Here is a 21,026-nt window from a genome sequence, read left to right as displayed (position 1 = left end):
GTGAGGGTGAGTAAATGATGACAGAATTTTCAGTATTTTTTTTTTTTTTTACTAACACACAAAAACGTACAAAAATACACTCATTAGTCAGAAACGTGTACAAAAACAGTGAATATATATATATATTTTTATTGTATGTAACAAGATCAACACTACATATCCACAGTTGGCAGTGTACAACACATGCTTTTCTTACTGTGGTCATATTGCCACCTGGTGATGGGACAGAGAGATGATCTCTCAATATACATTCATTGCTTACACTGCAGACGGGATGTGATCCCATCATCCAAGCTAATGGGATGTGATCACTGGTCTCACAAACGATTTTAGACATAATTCTTAAGTGAAAATAACCACGTTTAAAAAAAAACAATTCTAAACAAAACCTTTTTCTAATCTTTGTGTCTTTAGATGACTATAAATTATACATCTGTGTCGTTGTATAGCTACAATTTGGTAGTACTTACTAGACTATATATTTAAAAAAATGTCAAAAATGCATTCATGTCAAAAGAGATATCCAAATGCCCCTGAATATAAAAACACTAAGTGGTTGTCAACAGCATAATTCTTGCATTTAATAAAACTTAAAGGCTGAATGAATGACATGCAGCTCACACAACTCTGCTGTACAGAAATAAATCTGATTGGATTAACCTAAATTATTATTATTATTTTACAACTCAAAGGAAACATCAGGATAAATAGCATAGTGTTCCCTGATTGTCACTTGCAATTACGGAAAAAAGCAAGTCTTGTCATCACAACAAAATTCAAACACTGTACATAAAACAACAAATCCATTTCTGTAAACGAAGACATTACTTGCTCAATAAACATAACTAACACTGCTACCAGTGTTTTTCTCTATGTATCTTTGGTAAGAAAATGTGCTTTTGGGGAAGTACCAAAAGACCAAAATATGCATATGAGATTAAATTACATTGCACAATTCTACAGGTCATGGCACATTTACATCAAAGACATATGTAGTGATCAGTGAGTAATGCGTTACAATATTGCATCGCGCTATTAATCGCGTTACTTAGTTACTTTTTATGGAAAAAGTAACTAAGTAAAAGTAACTGGGCTTGCTTGTTTGTTTTTTTAATAACAAAAAAAAGTTCTATTTTACCAAATGTAAAGGTCCTTTCATACTGAAAGTGAAAAGAAAAAGCCTCAGGCCAAAGAAAATGCAAATTCACACATGTACAGTTGTCATCAATAAATGAAAAAACTTGCGTTACTTATTTGAAAAAGTAACTCGGATATTTTGTTGTAAATTTAACAGTAATGTCTTATTTTACTTGTTAACTTAAAGTAATCTGATCACGTAACTCAAGTTACTCGTAACCCCCAACACTGGTCATGATATAAACTGTCTACAGTGTGTTTTCATAAACCTGAACACGATTCTGCTGCCTAAGAGGAACATTAGTTCAGTGCACTTTTTTTTTTGGCTGGCAGTTGTTATTTTGAGGTTAAAGGTGGCACATTCTTTATAAAACTTATTTGCCAGCTTTGCCCATTTAAGCAGATTTCTACATTACTAAGGCATCTTTGTGATTACAAAGTTCTGTGTGTGTGTATACAGTATGCACATAATTTACATCATATATTCAGAGACAGGAACTTCCCTACAAACACAGAGAAATGTGGTATTATACAATGAAACACAAGGCATGAAAGACAATAAAATATAAGACACAGTCCACTTTCTCAACAACTGCTCAAAACCATGTATTATTTTGTTGCATAAATCTTTGTGGCTTTCTGAAATAATACAGTGGGCCCAAAAAGTATTCAGACACTTATGAATGTAACTGCAACATTTCCCATATTCATTTAAATTACTAAACTAAAACTAAAAACTGAAACTGAATAAAAACTAAGTAGAAAAAATGTGGAAAAAAACTAATAAATTACAGAACCACAGAAAATGACTAAAAATTAAAACAAAAATATGATATAAAAATAAAATCTAATTCAAAATATTAACAAAAACTATAATACCACATAAATTAAACTAAAATAACACTAAGCAAAACATTTCAGAGAAAGAAGTTTGTTATATTTTAAATAAAACAACAGATAAGCCATTCAAAAATCACATTGAGGCAAGTAAGTAATAGCAGAAATGATAAGGTCATTTGTTTGCAGATGCCACTTTACTTTTTGGAGCCACTGTATGTAGCGTAAATGCATATTTAATTTGTAATTTCACATATTACTTGCCATGTATGCACACAAACAGAGAGATTATAATATTTATATTGCTTTCAGATACTGTAAAATCATATCTCACTGAATGCATGTTCTGTACATGATGAAATAAGCAGCCTTATCTGCACTCAACGCTTCTTTAATTATTTCTAAGGGCAGAAACAGGCTCTGAACGGCACGTGTCTCAGCCGTTGTCATTTTACGTGAACAATTATTGGTTTTAAACATGGCAATGAAGCCACAGTCTTAAACTGATATCTCTCTGCCTGGAAGATATGGGGTGAGAGGTTGAGATAATAAAAAGCCCGCAGCTTTTTTTGAAAGGTAAAAACATTAATATAATATGGCTTTAAATAGATACAAGTTTATATAACAAAAGTAAAACACAGGTGAATTATTATCAGTCAAACTTCTGCACTGTCCGCTTTATGTATTGGATGATCTGTAGTCTCGGTAAATGAATCTGGTTGATTGAGTTTTTTCTTCTCCACCATCCTGTCAACAAGCACCACAAAAACCCCAGACAACACAAGGCAGATGCCAGAAAAGTAGAAAGCAGCACTGAAGTCATGAGTCCAGTCCACCAGCCAGCCTGTGACACAGATACACAAAAGAAACATGAGACAGGTGAACAAAAAGCATATGGGACATAGACAAAGCCTGCTGTTAGCGGTGTCTGTATCCTGCCTACTAAAGCATCATCATGAAAACATACTCAAACCTTTTCTACAGTGCAAAAGACGTTTTAGAAAACTAGGCTGCAAAACATCCTTGTTTTCACTTTCGCAACATTAGATCTTTTATGACATAATAGAGATTAATGACCATCAACACATGCACACCTACATTTACATCATTACCTACTTGGCCTGGTTCGTCATGGTGTAGTAATAGACCTTAAAGGAACACTCCACTTTTTTTGAAAATAGGCTCATTTTCCAACTCCCCTAGAGGAAAGGCCCTGATATACTTCAAACGAAACTGAAGAACTGATGAACTGATGTGACAAATATTCATAGCCGCCATATTGAAGGGTCGTTCTAAACCGAAGTGCTCAAAACTGGCCACTTCAAAGGGCCCTTCGGAATGAAGGATTTCGAAGGGTACAACTGATGGACACTTCGGGCCCCCATGATCCTTTGCACAGGGAAATTCTTTGACGTCACAGAATGGGTAGGAGCCTCGGAGTTCGATTTTACCTTTTAATGTATGTATAATATTTTTCTATACTACTGCAAATTGTTATACAAGTTAGATTTGGTACATTATTATGGTCAAAACGACATTGTACTTCAACAAAAATACTTTACAGCTCCCTTTATCAGTCCATTCAAATGTTTAAAATACATAGATGCAATATACAATATGGTGCGATAAGAGTTTTTTTGACCCCTACACCCTTCATCCCTTCGAAGTTCTCACTCCGGAAGGCAAACCCTTTGAAGGGATTAGGGCATAGGGATGAGCCATTCCGAATGGAACGCAGGGTCTGACTCATTCATTTCGTGTGTTTGAGTTTGTTGAGGTAAGAGCTCCGCGGGTGAAAACACGAACACACTGGATATCCGCTTTATAGTACAAAATGAAGTTGTGCTTGTGATGAAATGAGGCATTGACATTGTTTTTCATGTTTGATACTGTAAAGCTGCTTGATTTTAAGCAATCTATTGAATAAAGTGCTATGTATATAAACGTGACTGGAGTGCTAATTTGCAGAGCTCATGCTAACGTACATGTTACGATCAGACACTTTTCTTATGCTTTCTATAAAAAAAATAATTGCCGTTTTCTCATTTTTGTTGTTTATTTTGTTACTGAGAAGAAAGTGTACAGCACGTACATATTCATCTAACCGTCGCTCTCAGCAGTGTTGGCAGTGTCAGATGTTCGATTACAGTATATCGCTGGTTACGCATTTCGAACTTCGTTTTACCCCTAAACAAAGAACGAAAAAGAACTTAGTTTGAAGTGTATCGGGGCCTTTAAACAGTTGAGTTTTACTGTTTTCGAATCCATTCAGCCGATCTCCGGGTCTGGCGGTACCACTTTTAGCATAGCTTAGCATAGTTCATTGAATCTGATTAGACCATTAGCATCTCGCTCAAAAAAAATGAGTTTCAGTATTTTTCCTATTTAAAACTTGACTCTTCTGTAGTTACATCATGTACCAAGACCGATGGAAAATGAAATGTTGTGATTTTCTAGGCCAATATGGCTAGGAACTATACTCTCATTCTGGCGTAACTTTGCTGCAGTACCATGGGTGCAGCAGGCGCAATGATATTACGCAGCAGCTGTGACCCCCTGCTTGCACAGGGAGCGTGCCTTGCAACCATGGAGACATTTGTGAGAGGCGCTGCGTAATATCATTGCGCCTGCTGCACTCATGGTATGGCAGCAAAGTTCCTTGATTATTACGCTGGAATGAGAGTATAATGCTAATGGTATAATCAGATTCAATTAACTATGCTAAGCTATGCTAAAAGACCCAGAGATCGGCTGAATGGATTCAAAAATGATAAAACTCAACTGTTTAACTCTTGGGGAGTTGGAAAATGATTTGGAAAGTGTTCCTTTAAGTGAGACTGTGAGGGATACACTTGTTTTCAATGGCATCCGCTGTAAAAAGCTGTATTAAAGCTCCTAGATCACTTACAAATTTTCCACTGCTCATGTTGTCTGGAGTTTTTTGTCTACTGAAATTTCTTAGAAATATGTTTTTGCAGTGTTTCATCAGCAGAACAATCCATTTCCTCACTTTCATTCCCGTTAAAAATCAAAAGATGGCGCTGTTGTGAATAAGGTCTATAGTGAGGAAACAGGAGAGGTAATATTATTACACTTATTTAAAGGTGCCCAAGAATGCTTTTTCACAAGATGTAATATAAGTCTAAGGTGTCTCCTGAATGTGTCTGTGAAGTTTCAGCTCAAAATACCCCATAGATTTTTTTTTATTAATTTTTTTAACTGCCTATTTTGGGGCATCATTAACAATGCACTGATTTAGGCAGCGCCGCCCCTTTAATTCGCGTGCTCCCTGCCACACGAGCTGTCGACTATATTACAGCGCATTTACAAAGTTCATTAACCCTCAAATGGATCTTTACAAGATGTTCGTCATGCATGCTGTATGCATGCTTCGAATTATGTGAGTAAAGTATTTATTTGGATGTTAACGTTTTATTCTGAGTGAATTTGAGGCTGTCCTCCATGGCTAACGCTACACTGTTGGAGAGATTTATAAAGAATGAAGTTGTGTTTATGAATTATACAGACTGCAAGTGTTTAAAAATGAAAATAGCGACGGCTCGTCTCCGTGAATACAGTAAGAAACGATGGTAACTTTAACCACATTTAACAGTACATTAGCAACATGCTAACGAAACATTTAGAAAGACAGTTTACAAATATCACTAAAAATATCATGTTATCATGGATCATGTCAGTTATTATTGCTCCATCTGCCATTTTTTGCTATTGTTCTTGCTTGCTTACCTGGTCTGTTGATTCACCTGTGCACAGATCCAGACGTTAACTGGCTGCCCTTGTCTAATGCCTTTTATAATGTTGGGAACATGGGCTGGCATTATGCAAATATTGGGGCGTTCACCCCGACTGTTACGTAACAGTTGGTGTTATGTTTAGATTCGCCTGTTCTTCAGAGGTCGTTTAAACAAATGAGATTTATATAAGAAGGAGGAAACAATGGAGTTTGAGACTCAATGTATGTCTTTTCCATGTACTGAACTCTTGTTATTCAACTATGCTGAGGTAAATTCAATTTTTGAATCTAGGGCACCTTTAACTCATTTAACTTTTAATGTTTTTGGTTTAAAAAGATTATGCAGCAAAACTTGCAAACAGACTTGCGTTCACGTTTTATCAAATGTCAGAAATGTATCTATACATAATGCAAAATGAAGATTTGCATAAAAGCACAGTATGTCTATCTCTGCAAAAAATCAAATGATGAAAACGTGAAAGGGGGCCACTATTTAAATATTATTATTCACATAAATCTTAAAAATTACCACTTGAGACCAACCTAAATATGATATTTTACAAATATGATGCATGCAGAATGCAGATACTAGAGGTATAAATACTTGCTCTGACACTGATGCTAACATTCATCATAAAATTTGCCCACAATTTGATTAATTCAGATTATTAGATTATTTACATTTGTGCATTTAGCATGTGCTTTTATGCAAAGCCTATTCATAACCTTCTTTAACTCTTCTGTATGTCTTTCTATGGTCTCATTCACACAGAACACGCGGGCAGTGGAATGGGGAAAAAATGCAAGGTCCGGAGACGTGTTTTTTTTAAAAAGTTGAACTGATTTTAACTTGAGCGCCACATTTTTAGAACATAGTGTCATGTGCAAGATGCTGCAAAAGATGCAAGACGCCAGCGCAACGGTCATACACGTCCATCTAGCAAGTGTTTACATACAAAAACAATAGAAAAGTAGCGCATTGAAATTAAAAAATGCGTTCTGTGTGAATGGCCCCTTAATCTTCTTTTATGTTCCACAGAAGAAAGAATGTTTGAGAGATACTAGGGTGAGTAAATGATGACAGAATCTTCATTTTTTGGGAGAAAAATCCCTTTAAAGACTAATGTTATTGAGACATCTAAACAGAAACTTCCTGAGAAGTTAAAGACAAGCACTGACCTGCAGCAGGTGGACCCACAAATCCTCCAGAGCTCCGGAACAGCATGAAGAGCCCTAGACCGCTATCAAACCCGTCCAGTCCAACAATATCCACGATACTAGTCACATGGATGGCCACCACGCATCCGAACAGGAAGCCATAGAGCGAGGAGAAGACCAGGATGGTCCAGTAGCTCTGTGCAACAGGCAGCAGAAGCAGCACCACCCCCAGCACTATGACCACCATGGTCAGCAGCTGCAGGTTTCTCACGAGCCGCAGGTTAGCCAGCCATCCGCACGCCAGTCTGCCCAACAGGTCTGCCAATGCCAGCACTGACAGAACGGAGGCGGCCCAATACTGCCCCATGCCCAAACTATTGGCATACGGCACCAGAAACAAAGGTGGGATGAAGAAACCTGCTGCAGCCAAGATGGCAAACATTATATATAGCAGCAGCTCAGGCTTCTGAATGAGACGCCACTGGAAAGTGCCTTTTTTTGATGTCCTGCTTTCACCTTTTGAGTCCAGCACAGGTTTGCCTTGGATAGAGGTTTGTGTAGATTGAAGGGGCCTCATCAGAGCACCACACACACACAGATTCAGCTGAAGACCGCCGATGATGAGTAGAGACCCCTGCCAAGAATAGCTGTCGATAAGCCACTGGAAAAATGGGCTGAACCCCATGGCAAAGACACACTCTCCAGAACTAGCAATAGAATAGGCAATGGGGCGCCAGCGTTTGAAGTAATGGCTGACCATGCTGTTAGCTGGTAACCAAGAAAATGAGACTCCAAGACCTAGATCAAACACACACACACAAAAAAAAATCTAAAGTTAAATTATCACTAGACAAATATGGAGGATAAGGAGTGTCACTTAAAAATAAAATTAAGGAATAAATTATTAATTTACATATAAAAACTGTAAATAAACAAATATTTTACCATTTAATTTAGTTAAATGTAAAAAAAAAAAAAAATACATTGATAAATCATGTTTAAATACAAATTATTATTCATGTATATAATGTATGCCTTTATTACTATATTATATTATATAATTTCAGAATTTTCAGCATCATTACTCAAGTCTTCAGTGTCACATGATCCTTCAGAAATCATTTTAATATGCCGATTGGGTGCTTAAGAAACATTTCATATCATTATCAATGTTAAAAGCAGTTGCTTAACAGTTTTGTGGAAATCGCAAAACATTTTTTTAAAATTCTGTGATATAGAAAGTTCATTCTTGCTATATACACACATTACTGACCCCAAAATTTTGAATGGTAGTGTAAATAAACACTTAACATTACAATGACACTACAAATTGACTGTTTAAGTAATGTTTAAATGTTATAGATGTAATAAAATAATACATTATATACATGAATAACAATTTGCATTTAAACAATTTATCAATTTATTATTGTTTTACATTTAACGAAAATAATTCAAATATTATGTTTCAAAAAGTCTTATTTGTCAACTGATTTAATTTTTTTATTTAATAATTTTATCATTTATTTCTCGATTTTATTTTTAACTGGCACTCATATACTCCATTTCCTCCATACTGTAGAAGACTCACTAAGTAAATACTGTGTACATCAGCGTTTGTTTCTAGATTAAGAGTCTGTAAACAAACTAGGTGAGGTTAAGTGACACTGTGTTTGAAAAAACATACTAGCCTTCTAGTTCAGAATATCTTATACTGCACATAAAATGGTATAAATTTATATATGGTACTATACGTGAGTCTGAACGTGGCCTACTGCCATCATCCTTAGATTTGGACCATTTAAGCAAAACAGAAGGCATTGCATTGTGAAATAGCATAATGAACTATTTGGTATTTGGGTAATGTAAGAAAATGTGCATATTATGCACAGTTTTGGATAATGTATACATCTTAATTTTGCAGAATTAATATAACACTACACTCTCAGAAATAAAGATTCAACGGGGTTCTATATAGAACCCTAGTTCTTGATTCAGCTTTAAAGAACCCAAAATATTCTATATACTTTAAGGAGAAATGTCTTAAATGATTGCATGTTTAATAGGTAATTTCTATTTTTTTTCTAGTGATAAAGTATGTTTATAAGTAGTTTAATTCATAACAGTTAATTAAAATTAAAAATGAATTAAAATAAAATAATGAATTAAATCTAAATCCATAAAATGCTCCCATGATGGGAACTCCTAAAAGGTTCTATGAAGTGCCTGACAGAGCCCTGTAAAGGCCCATTCACACCAAGAATGATAACTTTAAATATGATGATATAGTTCTAAAAATCGCTCTAAATATAAAATAATAGCACTGTCCACACCACAGCTATAACAATATAGAGAAACGATATCATTGGGATCACTTTCAGAACAATTTTTTTCCAGCTATTGAATGATAAAACACTGACAGCCAATCAGAATCCGTTCTAATTTTAAGGTCTCGTGCATTTAAAATGGCATAGGGCATTGCGGAGAAGTTAATCACCGAGGTCAAGAAAAAGCCACCACTGTTTGAGAAGTCAAACCGCCTTTTCAATGATACAAATAAAATGGATATATGGAAAACAATCGTCCGTACCCTCGGAATAAATGGTGAGAAGTAATTAGATCATTATGCCAGGCTAGCAAATAGTGGAACATAAAATTACCTCAGGTATCCAGCGCTAGTTTCGATAACATTGGCTGAATCCCAAATGGCACACTTCTGTGCACTTTCGGTCTTGTGGACTTACAATGGCTGCTGCATTAAGTCCACGAGTCCATAGTGTGTCCCATTCATCATTTTAGGTTTCAGAAGGGTGCTCGCGAGCACCCCCTTGGCCTATGTGCCCTCAATTTGCCCTTCAGCTGAGCCCGCAGAGGACTTTACCCGGCAGTCAAAGTGCCATTACGCCATGAAAGTACCAACTCAGAGGAAGACTGTGAGGATTTAGGGTGCCATTTGGGACTGGGCCTCTGTCTTGCTTCCTTTGAAGTTGCAGTGAAAAAAAAACTAGCCGTTGTTTTTTTATTCCACTTTGTAAATTCACTATTAGATTAGATCGATTACACTAGCTATTCACTCAAAACATATCATGTTGAGGGCATCTGCTGGTTAAAGCCGTGTAAATGCAACAAGAATAGCAAAAACATGTTGTACACACTTTGAAACCGCAGCGTGTGAGCTTAGAATAAACAGAACGTTATCGTTCATTGTTGTGGACTCAAATATAGTCATCATAGTTATCGTTCTTGGTGTGAACGGGCCTTTAGGTTCCATGTAGAACCTTTTCTTCTAAGAGTGAATGATAGCATGTTGCCTTAAGGCCCGTTCACACCAAGAACGATAACTATAAAGATAACTATATTAGCGTCCACACCAGCAGACGATATTGTTCCGTTTATTCTTAGCATGTTCTCGTTTGTCACTTTAAATGCTCAAGCTCATTACAGCAGGATGGATTCTGATTGGCTGTCAATGTATTTTATCATTCATCAGCTGGATAAAAATCATTCTGAAAGTGATTCCAATTATGTTGTTTTTCTGTTTCTCTACAATTATCATTATAGCTGTGGTGTGGACAGTGCTATTCTTTAATATTGAGAACGATTTTTAGAACTATATCTCTATCGTTATCTTTATAGTGATCGTCCTAGGTGTGAACGGGCCTTTAAGGTTAGAACACACTACAAGACTTTGGCCCAGAGTTTTGCTCCGATTTGCAGTCTTGAGAAGTAATCATCAAATGTCAGAGCCAGTCTGTATATTTTGGGCAGAGTTGACATATTAAACAGAAAATCATGCAGTGTATGTTGGGCACAGACTTTTTAGCTTCAGACAACAAATCCATCCTGTCGAAGTATATCAACTGAATATCAAAAACAATTTTTAGACCACACATCTTTTTCATCTATTTTCATTTCACGAGGTGCATGTCGAGTTTGTTGTGTTTGGAATGACTTGAAAGTCTGATACGTGAATCTCAGACATTTAGTGTATAATGACCAGTTTTACTCTGTAACCATTTACAAAGTCAGCAAGTGCCTGGTGTTTTCGATTTATACAAGTCAAAAAGAGGATTATGTGCTGAAATTCCAGCATTACATAAGTAATGGCATAAACAGAGTAAACTAAACTTACCTTGCAATACACCCACAGACAGATACATCCAAGGCAGACTGAGGCCCAAAGAGCCGATAATCATTCCTGAGGCAGCCAGAAGCCCTCCGACCATGATAACAGTGCGATGGGACAGGTGCATACTGAGAGCACTGGCAAGAGGAGCTAAATAGATTGGAGGGGTGGGGGGGGGGGGGGGGGTTGTGTCATCATGAAATGTCAGTTTACAGAAAGTTTGTAATAGAGGTTATGAGACAATTCAAACAATTTCAATGGATGACAATAAGAAAAAAGGCATTTCTCACCTCCCAAATGAAACACAGCAATGGTGGTTGAGGTCACCCATGAGGTAGTACTAGTAAGGACATTGTAGTGATTTTGGATTTCAAGGAAAAACAGACCGAAATTCTTATGAACAGCAGCAGTGAGGCCCATGATGAAGAAGGCCGAGGTGACCACAACCCAGCCATAGCCTCCATCTGGTGGGTTGAACAAATACCTCTCCATGCTGAATCTGACAATTGCTTCTCACCTTCTGTAAAATAATGTCACAGAATTTCAACATTGGAGTATATAGGCCTATACCAGTGATATATTGATATTATTTATACTATTATAGTATTTATTAATATTTTAAATATAGCACTTTTTATATTATCCATCTTGAGATCAATTTTATTATATGCTTTTGTCATTTTTATTCGGTTTTATGTAATTTTCCATTTAGCTATAATTTATTTTTATTTCAATTTTAGTTTTAGTCTTTTTCATACATTTATATTCGGTTATATGGCATGGCAACATTTAAAATTTTCAAAAACATTTTTTTCATCAAAATGTTATACTTTATTTCACATTTATTTAAATTACAAAAAAAGTTTATTTCTTTTTTGGCTTAACAACAACAATGCTGTGCGTCCGTAAGAACTTTGAATATTTTAAAGTTGACCTATTATGCCCCTTTTTACAAGAATATATATCTTAGGTGTCCCAGAATGTGTCTGTTTAGTTTCAGCTCAAAATATCCCTTTTTTTTTTATTATACCATGTTTTAACTGCCCATTTTTGGGTGGGAGAAAAAAAAAAAAGTGCTGATTTGGTACGTGTACCTTTAAATGCAAATGAGTTTGTGCTCTCCGGCCCAAAGCAGATAAATGTTCCGAACCACTGATTCGAGACAAAAGATTTGTAAAGCTTCGAAGCTTCATGAAGCAGTGTTTTGAAATCGCCCATCACTAGATATTGTTGAATAAATTCTTTTTTTTTTTTGGCACACAAAAAGTATAGAGTACCCCAGGGATGACGTGTTTTTGTAGGCCAACCCGGAAGTTAGCGGCGCACGGGTTCCCTCGATTGAAAGCCTATGCATTTTTCCCATAGACTTTTGGAAAATCGCAGAAAATAAGCTCAGTGTTTAACAAAGGGTTATGACACTTACACGTTTTGTCTATCAAGATAATCTTTACAAGTTAACACAACATTTATAGATTTTGAAGCCTAAATAAAGTGGTCAGATATAAAAGGCTAACAGTAGGCTATAAACGGACTACAGCACACCATGGTCGCGGATCAACGTCACCACCACCAACCTTCCTCAAACTTTATTTAGAAAACAACTTTATTTATAAACATGCTTGCTGATTATGATCTGTGCTGTTATGAATACTTATCCACTTTTTCATGAGAAATGCTGTCCAAATGTCCCGTTTTTAATGATGACGTCTAAAGTCCCCACCAAAGGAAGTAGTCCCTTTTAGCAATTTGTTAGCAACCGCTGATTTTAAGACACAGTAAAAGTATTAAAAAAAAAAAAAAAAAAAAAAAAAAAAAAAAAAAATCACAAGTGGGTTATAACTTGTGTGTTTTATGTCATAAATCAAAACGTGAAAGTATTTAGAGGCTTTGTTAACCATAGACCTTATTTCAGGCGATTTAGCAAAAACCCATTCAAAAAACCCATAGACTTTACGCCGTTGGAACCGGAAGTCCTAAAATGCTAACTCGCTTCCGGGTTTTGCCTACAAAAATGCGTCATCCCTGAGGCACTCTATTCTCGTCACTTCATAACATTCAGGTTGAACCACTGTAATCACATGAACTGTTTTAAATATGTCTTTAGTACATTTATGGGCATTTGAAAGTGTAAATTAACTTGCTGTCAATGGAGGCCTCACTGAGCCATCGGATTTTATCAAAAATATCTTAATTTGTGTTATGAAGATGAACAAAGGCCTTATGGCTGTAGAACGACATGAGGGTGAGTAATTAATGACAGAATTTTCATTTTTGGGTGGACTAACCCTTTAAACTGTTTTCATATGTACTGCAGGAATAATAATAACAGATTCTTGTAACTATAAGCTTATCCAGAGGATTAAACCAGAGGATAAAAAAAATTGCAGTCATCTCAGTACCAAGCAGCACAAGCAGTAACAAAGTCAGACCAAACAGGAACAATAGTTCACAATGGAAATCTGTAGCAAGTGCCAGAAATCATAAGATCGTGTGCGTCAACACATGACCCACAATGCCTGCTCCATTGCCCAGCCCTGCTGCGATCACTGACTATAAGCCAGTCCTTCATTGCCATTGACTCAGCGCCACTAGCAGCAGGCAAACATACTCATGTTACAGCATAGTTCATCAAAGCCTTGTCCTTGACTTGTTCCCTCACCCATATTATAGCTTGATGTATTAAAGAAGCTATCAAACTGTCAGCAGCCTCCAGTACAGAACAGCCTGATGTCCTGCAATCCAAATAAAAGGCTGCTTACCACCTACTATGCCATTCATGACGTGGGAATGAGACCATTTTCACCTTTCAAAACATCTTGCTTCCCTGCTGATAGAATCCTGTCCTTTAATCCGCTCAATTGTATTACTGTATGAACCTGTGTTAATGCAGATCCTGACAGTGTCTAGAGGTGTGGGTGTAAGAGTAAAAACAGGCACTTCTGAGCATTAAGGGCAAAATTTCCACATTTAATCACGTGTCTGCACTATTGTTGTGTATATCCAGTCTGTCTGCATCAGCATCTAGTTGTTGCATGTTGAATCACAGTGTACTAATGTGGACTTCTTACCGGTAGAATTGTGTTTAGCGATTCCACTGCTCATAGAAAAATGATGCAACACTGGCAAAATAATGAAATAATGAAATTTTATTAAAAGTTATAATTTTAACATTTATAACAATAATTATATCATGTCAATAAACTGTTCTGCAGTAACTCTAGAGAATAACTTCCCAATAATTTCATTGCTAAATCACTTAATGTAAACAGTTCATTTTGTATCTACAAATCACACGAAATAAAATCCTCATGTTCCACAAACAATATTACAGGACACAAAGTGAGCTTTATTCCAAATTACAATAAATTTTATCTTTTTGTGCTGCAGTGGACACAAACCCACACTGACGTACATTCATACCAGTGTTGTTTTTAGTATAATTGAGCTACTAATACTCAGTTTGTATTAATATTTTGAATATTTTAGTCTATCATTTTATATTTTCTGTTTTCATTTGAAATTTATTTAAAGTTTTAGTAATTTTGTTGTGCATTTTTCTCTTTTTTTTTTTGGTCTATATTTAGTTTTTTAATTTCAGCTTTAAAAGAAAATGAGAAATGTTTCCTTTATTTTATTTCAAATAACTAAAATGTTTATGGTTTTAGTTAATTATAATATCTCTGATTCAGACTCTGAGTCAGCTCAACAATGAAGGAAGATTTTACTACAAATGTACAGGTTTTTCCTCAGGACAAGAGTATCAGGAGTTCTGAGGACATGAACATCAAGGTCTTGTGTACGGTGTGCCGATACAGAAATTGACATTCAAAAATAAACCCAAATATTCATTAGAGTAAATAGTGCGAACAAGCCACAACCCCCTATATATTCTACATATTGTTTATACTGTATTGTAGCCTATATCTTATTTCAGAGTGTCTGTTGTAAACTATGTTGATCGTTTTTTTGCTAGAGAATTCTCCATCAAGGATTAATGATTTAGGTCTTTTCGGTGTTTTAAAATAAAATCCTGCTCTTCATATAGCCTACGGAAGGGAAATTACTTACGCCAGAGGTGCGACCGCACTCTTCTCCTCTCCTGCCCTCGGTCAGGTCTTCTTCATGTTGTTCATCGCAGTCTGTAACACAATAGTAGCAGCAGCGTGTGATGCTGCCACTTATGTTAGCGGATCTCTTTTTATAAACTCGCATGACGCTGGCCACACCCCTTCCGACCTACTGCTCAACACGCTTCCATATGGCAAGCCGTATTAACATTTTGGCTGCGTTCGGAAATCGCATACCCTCAAGTAGGTACATAGCCTTTTATTTCGCAACCGACCATATATAGTTGCGTCCCAAATGATACACTATACACTATACAGTTATACACTATGTACTTATGCTGTATGAATTTTATCCACCTTATTCCAACGCCCCATGGCGCTTTGAGCGAATTATGGGTGTAACTTCCTTTAAGCTGTAAACAGTCAGTGAAAGGCTCGCTCTATGAACGCAATAATACGTTTTGTTTTTTGTTTTTTAAACTGGGTACAATGAGATGACATTCTACTCATCCTTTAACCAACATTTAAATTGTAAAAACATCAACAAGGTACTTTCAACAGGCCAAGAAAAAGCGTGATTCTCCACACCAATAACGGACAGGTTATATACTGTAGTGATATATATCTGTATTATGTAATTGGTGGATCCGAAATGGTCAATATTCATATGAATGCATTTTTATTAATATTTATGTTAATAATTTATGGCTATGATTTATCAGTTTTACTTTTGATTTCATATTTATGTACTCATACTCAAAGTGTTCCAGTGTGACAGGTCATGCTGACACGTTTGTGGTTAGACATTGGATGCCTGCCAAGTACTGCAGAGGTGATGTTTTTCAGAATTATTGCTCATTTGAATCTGATCAAAATATGTCTGTTATTATTCCTGATGACATTTAAAAGGGTAAGATTTGCAAACTTCCCAAAGGGGGTCAAAACAACTCTTATATCTATTTTTGACACTGGACCAGTCTATGACTAATGGGTAAAAACCAGCAGCGTAGCCAGAAAAGTGACTCTGGGTGTGCATCAGAAAAACTGGGTGTGCCATATTTATTGTCCGATTAATGTGCAACCGGACAAAATATTGTAATTGAAATTGTTGTAGGGGGGTCTGGGAGCATCCTCCCCCATTTTCGGGATTTTAACGACGCATTCTGGTGCACTCTGACAAGAAAATAATTGGAAAAAACAACATTTGCTTTAAATAAAAACAAAACAAACAAAAAAATGATTGACGGCTGGGCATTGACACAAATTTCACCATTGGATTTGATTTTGATTCTGAAGCTTGTGGTTTGATTTCGATTTGATTTCCTTGATTCATTATTGACTAATTTGGGGCCCGTCAGGGTAAAGTTGGTTTTATATTCGCACATTCGGACATCCGTATTCAATAGCCTTGTTAATCAAACTACATTGGACATTCAGTGGACATTCACAAGTAAATATGCCATTAAAACAATACTTGCCTATTTTGATCGAATGTGAAAAATGTTGTAAGTTGACAATCGTTGGTTGTCAATATCATGTCGCTGCTTAAAATTCGCAAACATTAATTTATTGCACATTTATTGGAAAGTCTGAATTTACCAAAGTCCGAATGTGCGAATATAAAACCAACTTTACCGAAGTGCCCGTCAGGTACAGCAAATTTCCTCAAAGAAAAAAATCTCTCTCAACACTGTAAACTATACAGGGAACCACAGCTGGTAGCCTACATCACTATAATATTAAAAATTAATTTATTTGTAAGCTACTTACATATAAATTACACAGTTTTTATAATAACGTTATAATAAAAAAAAATTATGACAATTATAGGCTATTTCTACTCATTTTTATATAGACCTAAAAATTTAAATGGTGGCTGTCATAAAACAGATTTATACATTCAATATTGAAGTACATGTTAAGCACAAATACAATGAATATGCAATAGTGCATATATTTAGCAAAATGCTCCTCTCGAAGTTCATTTTTGTAGCTGACTGATGCGTTTTTGGACATTGAAGGGCTTTTCTGAGGTAAATGTGACGGTAAATTTGACATTATTACAATACGTTTTAATGACACCTTTCCACAGTTGAAACATGAACATGAAAGATGACATGATACGGATTTTGGTAAGTTCTACTATATCTTTCAACATACCTTTGGATGTTCATTCATGTTTATTACATGTGGAAGAGTTGGTCCGTTCACGCCCGCTCTGCATGAACTGAAGGGCTTAGCGCTACAAGCCACAGAGAGCCACGAATGATCGCGACAGCTCGCGAGACGTCTATGGTCTCACTCCAGTCTATGGGAAAGTATCCCATTTTCGATACTTGTGAGGTTTGTTGTGCTTGCAATTTCACCTGGACCTATTTTAGGTGTGCCAGCTGCCACTTTGGGTGGCACCGGCACACCCTGGCACACCCGTGGCTACGCCACTGGTAAAAAACATTTAACCTTTTCTTTTAGAACAAAAACATCAATTTGTGTGGGATGTAAATTTCCCTATATGTTCATGGTATAAAGCTGACCGGGTCATTGATAATTCAGCTTTTTCTCTCCTCTTCTCTCCTTGGCTTCTGCTTTTTGTCTCTTATCTGCAAATGTCTTAATTATTGCTCTTTTTGATTTTCATCTATTAGATACAATACAATTCGCTCCTTTAATGAGCGTAGGCTTCTGGTAGGAGTGTAGACTCGTAAGAGTGAGTGGAAGTAGGAGGGTGCTGATCCTGTGGTAGATCTGTAAGCAAGCATCAACGCCTTAAATTTGATGCGCACGACAAGTGGTAGCCAGTGCAGAGAGATGAAGAGAGGTGTGACGTGGGCTCTTGGGCTCATTAAAGACGAGACGTGCTGCAGCGTTCTGAATCATTTGTAGAGGCTTGATTGTGCATGATGGCAGTCCAGCCAGAAGAGCATTGCAGTAATCAAGCCTAGAAATGACCAGGGCCTGGACAAGAAGTTGTGTTGCATGTTCTGTTAAAATACCACACGTTACGTTATTCTCATGATGTCTGAAATAAAACATGAAAGAAAAATTGGCGCTGAAGATTGCATATCAGAAATGTACAATAGAATTCAAGTTTAATATTTCATACTTTGGGGGGGTAAATTTGTAAATGGATGGAAATGGATGTTCGATTAAATATATGAATGTCCATGAATGTTAGATATGGTATTGTGTGAAATTGTAAAGAGATATAAAGATGTTTACTGGGATCAAATCCAGTGATCAATGTTTTTGTCTTGGTATGTTTTTTTGTATGCACTGCAATTACTCTGCCCGACTGTTGGCCATAAATATAGCTGACGAGTAAAGTCACATGACTGAAACTGATGAATAGTTTAAATGAATAAAAGGCATGCCATACTTCTGTCCATTCTCTCACGCACTTTCATCAAAATTCTGATTACACTGACTGATGCATTTACAATAACAATTAAAAGTGTTGCTACAGCCACTGCAATGTGTAAAAGAAAATTGAAACATAGTATTAGACATTACAAAACAAATATGCATTTGTGTCTATTCATTCTTATAGCAATTATGCAATATCCCATAAGCCTCCAACCTTGATGTTCATTTTATAAACCTGCTGGATGTGTTTCCACACCCATTTCTCTGAAACATGAGCTGGTTGCGTAAGAGATTAAGAATTCTTATTCATGTAAACTTGTTCAATGTGTTACAATCAATATCTGTAACAATATTTATCTGTATAACATACAAATATATAATGCGAGTTAACTGATAGGACGTAATGTAAAACTCACTAAAGCAAAACGCTGTGTTGAGGAAGCCATGGCTACCATGAAAATGTGAGACAGTGAGAGCCTAATCCGAACTGTTTTCAGGACCAAAATCAGGGCATTTATGAACTTCAGAGTAATTGGCATTATAATTCAAATATAATTGTGATTTTATAAGCAAAGTGAATCATGATAGATGCAAATGCATCCTAATATCCATTCTTATGTTATTCAAAAAAAGACAATGTGAATGCCAAAATGACAGCGATATGACTAAAAAGTCGTTCTCACTTTGGTTTGTGGGAAACGACTAAACTGTTTGCATTTAGGTAAACAATGAAAGGTCAAAACAAAGCAGAGTGTTTAATTTACAGGTCAATGCTGCTTATGTTAACAAGCTTCAATTGTCACAAAATAATTCTGTGTGCTGTACTCGGATCAGTTTCATTTCGGAAAAATTTAAATTGGTGCAATAACATGAAGGTCAGTTGGTGTGGTGAAAACTGGTACCAGCCAGCGGTAAGAGGATAATGTCAAGTCTGTGTTTGACACCCAGCACTGTTGCCATTCCACAGCTCCAGGGGCCCGAAGGATCAGAATACACACACCGCATGTTCTTTCACCAATACACAGGATATGCTATTTCCATTTCAGTCTGTATAAATGCAGTAAATATCAAAAAGGCCAAAAAACAGGAAACAAAAATAAAATTCTACACTCTAGAATTCCTTGAAGATTTATGGGAGTATAAGGCAGGGCTGAAAGATACTTGAACAGTTTGATAGCCCTATTCGGATAGGATTTTTCATGGAGAGGTGGGGTAAACTAACATTATTTTTAACAGAGCTCCTCAGTGATTTTAGTCCCGTCCGAATGTGCCATCTAACTAATTATTACAGACAATGTAACAACTTTTATCTTTTGTAAAAAGGTCCGTAAAAAATACCTCAGGTAATGCTCATCCAGTGCGAACAGACCAGCTGTAAATGTATATTTAAATATTCCGTCGTTTTCAAGTAGTTTTCCACGGTTTGTAGTATGGAGATGCTTGAAGCAGTTCAGTTGCGTTCTAGGCAGGGAACGAGTCTATGGCAAACCTCAAGCTAGGTAAGTGTCTATTACCAACAGAATCCATCCATATACACTATATTGCCAAAAGTATTGGGACACCCCTCCAAATCATTGAATTCAGGTGTTCCAATCACTTCCATGGCACAGGTGTATAAAATCAAGCACTTAGGCATGCAGACTGCTTCTACAAACGTTTGTGAAAGAATGGGTCGCTCTCAGGAACTCAGTGAATTCAAGAGTGGCACCGTGATAGGTTGTAAAGTTTTTCAGGGGTTGGGCTTTGTGAAAGGAACACTTAATGTTTCAGCATACCAAGATATTTTGGACAATTTCATGCTCCCAACTTTGTGGGAACAGTTTTGGGATGCCCTCTTCCTGTTCCAACATGACTGCGCACCAGTGCACAAAGCAAGGTCCATAAAGACATGGATGAGTGAGTTTGGTGTGGAGGAACTTGACTGGCCTGCACAGAGTCCTGACCTCAACCCGATCGAACCTTTGGGATGAATTAGAGCGGAGACTGCAAGCCAGGCCTTCTCACCAACATCAGTGCCTGACCTCACAAAAGCGCTTCTAGAAGAATTTATATTATATAATGGGTTGAATTGCCCTAATGTGGGACATTTTTTGCATTTCAGACTTCTGTAACATATACCGATGTGTAGCCAAAACATTAAATCCACATCCAATACCATTTTAAAAACCCGTAATCAAATCAAAAGAGAAAGTGCATATAACACATTCATAAAATAATCTTTCTCCCCTTTTTTTGGATTCAAGACATGCCTTCCTACCTTGGAATGCATCCTCTGAAGGCAGCATTTTTCAGTTTTCGCATTCATGCATTTATGACGGACCTACAAACACTAAACCTTAGGTGTCCCACACTAGGCAGTGTCCCACTTTAGGGCAATTCACCCTTTTAAGTGGAGTGGCGAATGGTGACTTTTTTTTAACCGGGTATGGCGTTTATAAATTTCAGTAAATAAAAAAAAAAAACTATCGAGAAAATAAAATATTATGAAGATAGTTTCAGTCATTATTTTTTCCCATTTGATTTAGTCTAGTTAGTTTTGTATCAAATAAAATGTGATTTTCGGTGATTGAGATCTAGCAGCAGC

The 21,026-nt window shown here is 36.4% G+C and overlaps 1 protein-coding gene across 2 annotated transcripts; it reads right to left on the bottom strand.

Annotated features, from left to right (window-relative positions):
• Positions 1-98: 98 nt before the first annotated feature.
• zgc:114041 (uncharacterized protein LOC574425 homolog) lies at positions 99-19,979 on the bottom strand. 2 transcript variants are annotated; one of them, XM_048189351.1, is made up of 7 exons: positions 19,781-19,979; positions 15,081-15,151; positions 14,081-14,131; positions 11,303-11,532; positions 11,019-11,162; positions 6,908-7,684; positions 99-2,818 (listed from the first exon to the last, which is right to left on the bottom strand). In XM_048189351.1, exons 4-7 carry the CDS (start codon positions 11,502-11,504, stop codon positions 2,631-2,633), a joined length of 1,311 nt encoding a protein of 436 aa, XP_048045308.1. In that variant the 5' UTR covers positions 11,505-11,532; positions 14,081-14,131; positions 15,081-15,151; positions 19,781-19,979; the 3' UTR covers positions 99-2,630. The 2 variants fall into 2 exon arrangements, with proteins under 2 accessions (XP_048045308.1, XP_048045307.1); XM_048189350.1 differs by lacking the exon at positions 14,081-14,131 and having other exon boundaries at positions 19,781-19,976.
• Between the last annotated feature and the right edge of the window lie 1,047 nt (positions 19,980-21,026).

Source organism: Megalobrama amblycephala, linkage group LG4, assembly GCF_018812025.1.
Source record: "Megalobrama amblycephala isolate DHTTF-2021 linkage group LG4, ASM1881202v1, whole genome shotgun sequence".
In the NCBI taxonomy this organism is placed as follows: Eukaryota; Metazoa; Chordata; class Actinopteri; order Cypriniformes; family Xenocyprididae; genus Megalobrama; species Megalobrama amblycephala.
Note: the sequence above shows the minus strand (reverse complement) of the source record. Positions and strands in the feature narration are given on the sequence as shown.

Bases quoted from the DNA above. Each gene is read 5' to 3' on its own strand.
- zgc:114041 (XM_048189351.1), bottom strand. From the start codon at position 11,504: ATGGAGAGGTATTTGTTCAACCCACCAGATGGAGGCTATGGCTGGGTT. The intron at 7,685-11,018 runs GTAAGTTTAGTT...TGTTTGATCTAG, and splicing joins GTCTGTGGGTGTATTGCAAG to GTCTTGGAGTCTCATTTTCT. The intron at 2,819-6,907 runs GTCAGTGCTTGT...TCTGTGTCACAG, and splicing joins TGTGGGTCCACCTGCTGCAG to GCTGGCTGGTGGACTGGACT.